This window comes from Pelmatolapia mariae, linkage group LG10_11 (assembly GCF_036321145.2).
Source record: "Pelmatolapia mariae isolate MD_Pm_ZW linkage group LG10_11, Pm_UMD_F_2, whole genome shotgun sequence".
In the NCBI taxonomy this organism is placed as follows: Eukaryota; Metazoa; Chordata; class Actinopteri; order Cichliformes; family Cichlidae; genus Pelmatolapia; species Pelmatolapia mariae.
The window spans coordinates 36,878,835-36,884,834 of record NC_086236.1 but is presented as its reverse complement, the minus strand read 5'-3'; the positions used below and the strand labels follow the sequence as shown (position 1 = coordinate 36,884,834).

The 6,000-nt window shown below is 43.0% G+C and overlaps 1 protein-coding gene across 3 annotated transcripts in view; it reads left to right on the top strand.

The window, feature by feature from the left end:
• Positions 1–558: 558 nt before the first annotated feature.
• Positions 559–6,000, top strand: part of LOC134636228 (vacuole membrane protein 1-like) — a 50,673-nt gene continuing 45,231 nt past the window's right edge. The window contains exons 1-3 of one of the 3 annotated variants that reach the window (XM_063486118.1): positions 559–686; positions 2,216–2,315; positions 2,414–2,555. In XM_063486118.1, coding sequence (XP_063342188.1) covers positions 2,228–2,315; positions 2,414–2,555 — 230 coding nt within the window. In that variant the 5' untranslated portion in view covers positions 559–686; positions 2,216–2,227. Of the gene's footprint in view, positions 687–2,142; positions 2,316–2,413; positions 2,556–6,000 lie in introns of all 3 variants that reach the window. The other 2 variants (XM_063486117.1, XM_063486116.1) reach the window with 2 other exon arrangements.

The window sequence follows — 6,000 nt, the reverse complement described above, 5'->3', positions numbered from 1 at the left end:
GAGCAGAGGCTGTACTTTGTCATATTAAGATCACATGTCGTGCGGTCAGGTGGTAAATGACACCTGCTCTGGAATCTTCCCATCATTCCGCTTTCTTAACAAGATCCCAGGAGACAGTAAACCTGGACTCTGTTCGAGCCCTCGCAGAAACACCTTCCACCTGTGGGAGAAGACAACTTCTTTTTTTAACTCTGGCAAATGAGATGAGACAGGAACTCAAACATGCCAGCAGACAGCTGAGGTCTGTACTTATGACCTGAAAAATGCAATGTCCTTAGTTTTGGAGTTGTTTTTTTCTAATTTGACACGATGCCGTTCATGCATCCTCAATGTGAAACCTGCAGAGGACTGAGACGTGTTAGAAGTGCGCTCCAGGAAAGTGATCCACTTATTTATAGAGTCTTAATTAGACTGCCTCTCTGGAGGTTTGACCAGGCAAAAGATGAAATCTCTCCCTCTTTCTGTGTTTGTGTGTCTTTCTTCTGTGAGCCCCCCCCCCCCCCCCCAAGAAACCCAGCATCACTGCTCTATCCCTCACTGGCCCCCTTCATCACCATATCCTGCACTCGAATTATGATGCAATTCGTGGGGAAGCGTGCTCTTGCCCTACATTGCTACTGGGGCTCCACCGCAGGGTTTTTTTTTACAAGCTCAGAGCTCATTGCAGACTAGACTCCAGCTGAACGGTGAGTTTACTCTCTGTGCATCATGCATTTCTAGAACAGACTTTGGTGTCATATTTAAGGCCTTTGTTTTTGTTTTGCACTCATTTCATAACCTGTCTCCAGTGTGCAGCTCTCATTTGTGTTTAACAAAAGTGTGAATCGATTACGCCGTATTGGATTTCTCATCTGGAAGTGTGTGCGCTCTGTCTTGAATTTCTCATTGTCCCTCACAGTTACTCAACAGGTCTGAGTTGTTTTGGTAGAAGCGATTGCGCAATCAGGCGCTGGAGCAGCGCTGTGCTACTGAGTCTCACATAAGCAGAAGTGTCGTTATGAAACTGTTTACTGGGTGCTGGCTGTGACGCACAGTTTGCAGTTTAACTCCTGAACAAAATAGCTGTTCTGCAGAATAAAGCACACATTTGTGGCAGCAAAAGTTCATGTTTTGCACAAACAGACCGGTTTGGCACAGATTTCTATTGTCAGGATTGTTCACAGGATATGATGAATAGCATGGTTCTTGGACAAAGCTGTTTTCTCATGTGCAAACGAGCAAATGATTTGTTGTAGCATTGAGCGAGTGCTTCTAATGAGCGCATGTCCTGAAGGTTTGAAATCTGCCACTGAGTGTATGTGCAGTTCTTTATGTATAAGAAGAATATCATTTTTTGGTGTGCAACATCTCAGTAGCACAAAATAGCCTGCAAACTATTCACAGCTGCCAGTGTGAGCCGTTTCAGTGATCAGGAAGCGTGTTTTCATTGAAACATGCTGAACATACATTTGTGTTCAGGTTCTTGAACCTTCAGCAAGCACTGAGTGGAAGTCTCACAAACTATGTACTTCACATTCATCTGGGATGCATGTGCTGTGCAATTTTATTTTTGCAGATTTTAAACAGCCAGAGGTGCACAGCTAGGGCACAGAATAGAGGGATTAAGCTCTGAGAGTATGTATGTGTCTGCAAGAGGAACTGGCAATTCCAGCAGATGGTGAGCTGCACACCTCAGTGTCAGAGTCCCCATCTTGATGCTCACTGATTCCTGAGAGACACGAGGCTCTGTAGTGACACACTTACATGCTTGCAGGCACGAGCACGGAGGTGTGTGGATCTCCTGTGAACAAATGAAGGGAGGAAGCATAAAGCATAATACCGTCTTACACCGTTAAATCTATTATTTAAACATATTGAAGATAGGGAACAGTTTTTTGATTACTGGGAGAAACTTCTCAAAAGTTGTCCGCACACAAAAATGAACAAGATTTGCATGCGCTCCCAGTATCAGCGCTAATTAAAGTACTTATTAGGTCATGCACAGGCCTGACTGGGTTACTGGCGCTCTGCAGGATGCAGGAGTAGGAAAAACAGCAGCTGTTTACCCCGTGTGCGAGTGTGTATGAAGACATGCTTGCGAGTGGAAAATATCTGGGGGTTCTCCGTGTTATTGAAAGCGACTCTGTGTTTGTTTGGGACCAGTAGCGCTTTCAGATCTGGCGAGCAGATCAGCATGCGTGACGCTGCGCTCAAGGCCCGTCTCTTGTCTCGGCAGGACGCCTTCCAGATGAATGAGATGGCAAAGTGTGGGGCCGAAGGTGAACTACTTCAGAGGCGACTGGGTGTAAAGGAGCAGCAAAATGGGGAGCTGGGAGGTAAAGTCTAAAAATGCTTAATGATACTATAAGTGAACCAGTATATAAATGGTTTTCCTGTGCTCCCACATTTGTTTGTGTGTGTTCTTGAACAATAGAAGACTCGGGGCTCCCTGCGGATGGCGGGAGACAGACGGACTCGGATGAGCGCGAAGCCCTCGTGTTATGGAAGAAACCTCTGCTCACGCTTCACTACTTCACTCTGGAACTGCTGATCACCCTTAAAGGCTGGACGTGGAGGTGAGAAACAGGGGAGCCTCTCCCCAAATGACTGCACTGTTTCTGATCTGTTTTTGACTGTGGCATCATGAACGAGCGCTCTCAGTCAATAACAGCTTTAACATTAATGATAATGTTAAAACAGGCAATGTGGTAACATTAGACTTTTGGTGAATTAGTAAGATACAATGCACAAACCATTTCAGTGTAGCTTCTTTGCATCTGCTCAGCTGTTAATCACGAATAAAAGGAAAAACTTGAAACATTTATGTCCTGTGAGTTTGTTTCACTGGGAAATCAGCATATAGATTTGTCACATTTAAGCAGTAGTTTTTTCAGTATTATTTATAGTGACAGTTGCTGCTTTCATTGCACAAAAAGAGGAAGAGGCAGCACTATGCAGTCCTCACTTACACAGAAGGATATAAACACCACCAGATCAGATGTAACGTTGATTGTCTCAGTACTGTTAACCGTTGTTTTATCTTCAGTCACAGTACAACAAAAACACCACAGGATCTGTTTACATATATATATATTTTCACTTTGCACTCCTCTTCCTTTCTACCAAGAAAGTCTTTCCGCCACACACACTGGCATGATCCCACCAACAAAGCAACAACATCAGCTCAGACTCCGTCAGAATTTGTCTTGACAGCATGTTCCCTGTGGTGGAAAACATGTCTTTTGTACACCTAATAACAAAGAACCCAGAAGAAGGTCAGAGTGTACTCTCAGGGGGGCCTTTGCGGTTAAGCGTGTCAGGACAACGTGTTTATTTTCTAAAACTACAAGAGGATGTGGTGAGCCGCAAGCACCACGAGCAGCGTTGTGACTGAGAGAAGCTGCTACTCCCCAGCACACATGCAAACACATTAGGGCTTTAGTGCACTCGCATGCAGAGAGGTTTATCCTGGATGTTGTTAAAAGCGGTTTGTAATTTACAACATGTGGGAGTCCTCGAGGCAACAGACTGTCCTGTCTTGTGGCTATGCACTTGTTGTTCTTAATATGTAGGTAGCTTGTGAAACAATGGAGGATTAGGATAGGGGAGGGCATGTGGTGAGAAATCATTACGGTCAAATGAATGGAAATTCTGGTTTTAATAAAAACACATTTGCAGTGTTTTTTCTATTCTTGGATGTGTATGATTTCAAAGACAGGGGATATCCTTGATACTGTCATGGCACACACATAAGCCCACCCACCTGCAGTTTAAACCTCAAGGCAAATTAAATCATGCAAAGATACTCTAACACAGCCCAAGAGTAAAACCTGGACTGAATCCTAATCTCATCATTAGATGTCACCAAATTGCAGATCACTGAATTCTGTTTTTTACCAGGTGTAAGACAAACGATCACTGTTCATCTGTAGTACGTGTAGGCTGTCAGTTCACTGTTTACCTCAACTGTCAATATGTTTATTTACTGTGAAGGAGGCTTTAAACTTTGTCAAATGAATCCAGCACCGGTGTCAGTGAACCTTACTTCTGAGTGATGTGATATGGAGTTGAGGTGTTGCTGCTATTCTGAGCTTTTCAGTAAATGCTGCTGTTAGCTTCGCGTTAGCTGCTGTTAGTCTCAATTAGCTGCTCTTTGAAGTGGGTGTAACACAGTTGGACTTGGACATTAACTGGCCTAATGTTAGCTTGTGACCAGCTGTTGTTGTTTAGCCAGCTCACTGTCAGAGCCTTCAGTTAAAGAGATGAGGCTGGAGGTGAGTCGGAAAATGAGGGAGAAGAAAAACATAAGAAAAAGAGATGTGAAAATATACATGCACAAATGTTAAATGGCTATAAATGGCTATAAATGTAGCCGGTCTTTAGTAACATACGTAAAACAGCGACATCTATCTCCGACCACTGTATTGAAGTTGGAGAGGTATGGCTTCTACAAACAGGCAGCTGCTCCTAGGTATTTTTAATGAATTAATTCTGAGTTTATTGAATGCTTCCAGTTCTATTCTATTCTATTTCTATTAGCTAACCTCTAATTAGCTACAAGAACCAGTTTTCCATGTCAGTGCTAATGCCGTGTGCTCCAGTACCTGAAATAAGTGAATGAAGCCGACAGCACATGGAGACAACTGTTTGCACTCCCCTTCCCACTGGGGGCTAATTTCATGCTACTCTAACTTTTCCTTTAATCAACCCTAATTATTTGCACCTGGGACCAGCGCGCATGCGCTGCTGTTCACTCCGACAGTGTGTCCGTGTCAGCTTGGACAGTAACTATGTGAAAGAAACAGTTTTAACAAACGCACAGACTGACTGTAATGTATCAGCTGGCCAACCTTTTCTACAGATTTACACGTCCTGAGTCATTGGGCAGGGTTAGCCAACGTACACAGACGCTAAACAAGGTTAGCTTAGTATCAACCATAAATCTGATGATAGCAACCTGTTAGCGTCTGTCTTTTTGTTTTTTCATAAAACGTTTAACTCTAACATTCAAGATAAACACGTGAGCATTATCTTTTTAAACTATTAATTCCGTCAGAAGCACCAAACGGTGAGTGTACGTGAACTAGTGATGGGTCGGTTGCGAACGAAACGGCTCTTAGAGCCGGATCTTTGACGTGAACGAGGAGAGCAGGCTCCTTATCGCGAGCCGTGGGTTGTTTTTTTTTCCTTCTCTCTCTCACCCTCTCTCTCGCACTTTTTTTCCGCTTCACTCCGCACGCGAGCCTTGTGCTTGCGCTGGGAAGAGGGGGGAGGGGCGGTAGTTACACTCTCAGTAGCACAGGAACAGAGCGGGAGGGAGAGAGAGAGAGAAAGAGAGCCAGGGACAACAACGTCACATTAGAAAGGTATAGTAATCATCCACAACTATTTTCAGTTGCGGATGATAAAGGATTCAGAAAGTTTATTCATGCAGGCCCATATGACAGAGAATATGCATCTGCTTTTTGTTTTCATATTTTAATTTATATTTAATTGTGTTGTGGTTTACAGTGTTTTGTGTTGTTTCACTTTAAATTTGTTTAAAGGGAAAAAGCTGAAAATTTAAATAGTTAAAAGTTGAAATGTGAGTAGTTGGTTTTTGTATTATATGATTTATTTATTACATTTTATGTGGAGTGAATAAATAAAAGTATATTTACGGTGGCCCCTAGAGACGAAGTACGTACAAACTTCAAAACACGTAAAAACTCCAAAGCACGTACAAACTCCGAAGCACGAACAAACCCCGAAGCACGTAAAAACTCAGAAGCACGTAAAAACTCCAAAACACGTACAAAAGACAACAGAAGTGCTCCAGGATGCTAGGCCCAGTGTTGAGCTTTTGTTACCTAGTGGCTACACAAGCCAACAAGTACCAACGACCGGATTTGGTGTGTGGTAGTAACAGGTAAATGAACATTTTTTTGAATTATTTGAATATATATGAGTGCTTGTGTATAAATACACAAACAATACACATATGCTTTCAATTGTGTAATTTAAGTGATCTAGGTAGCTCTG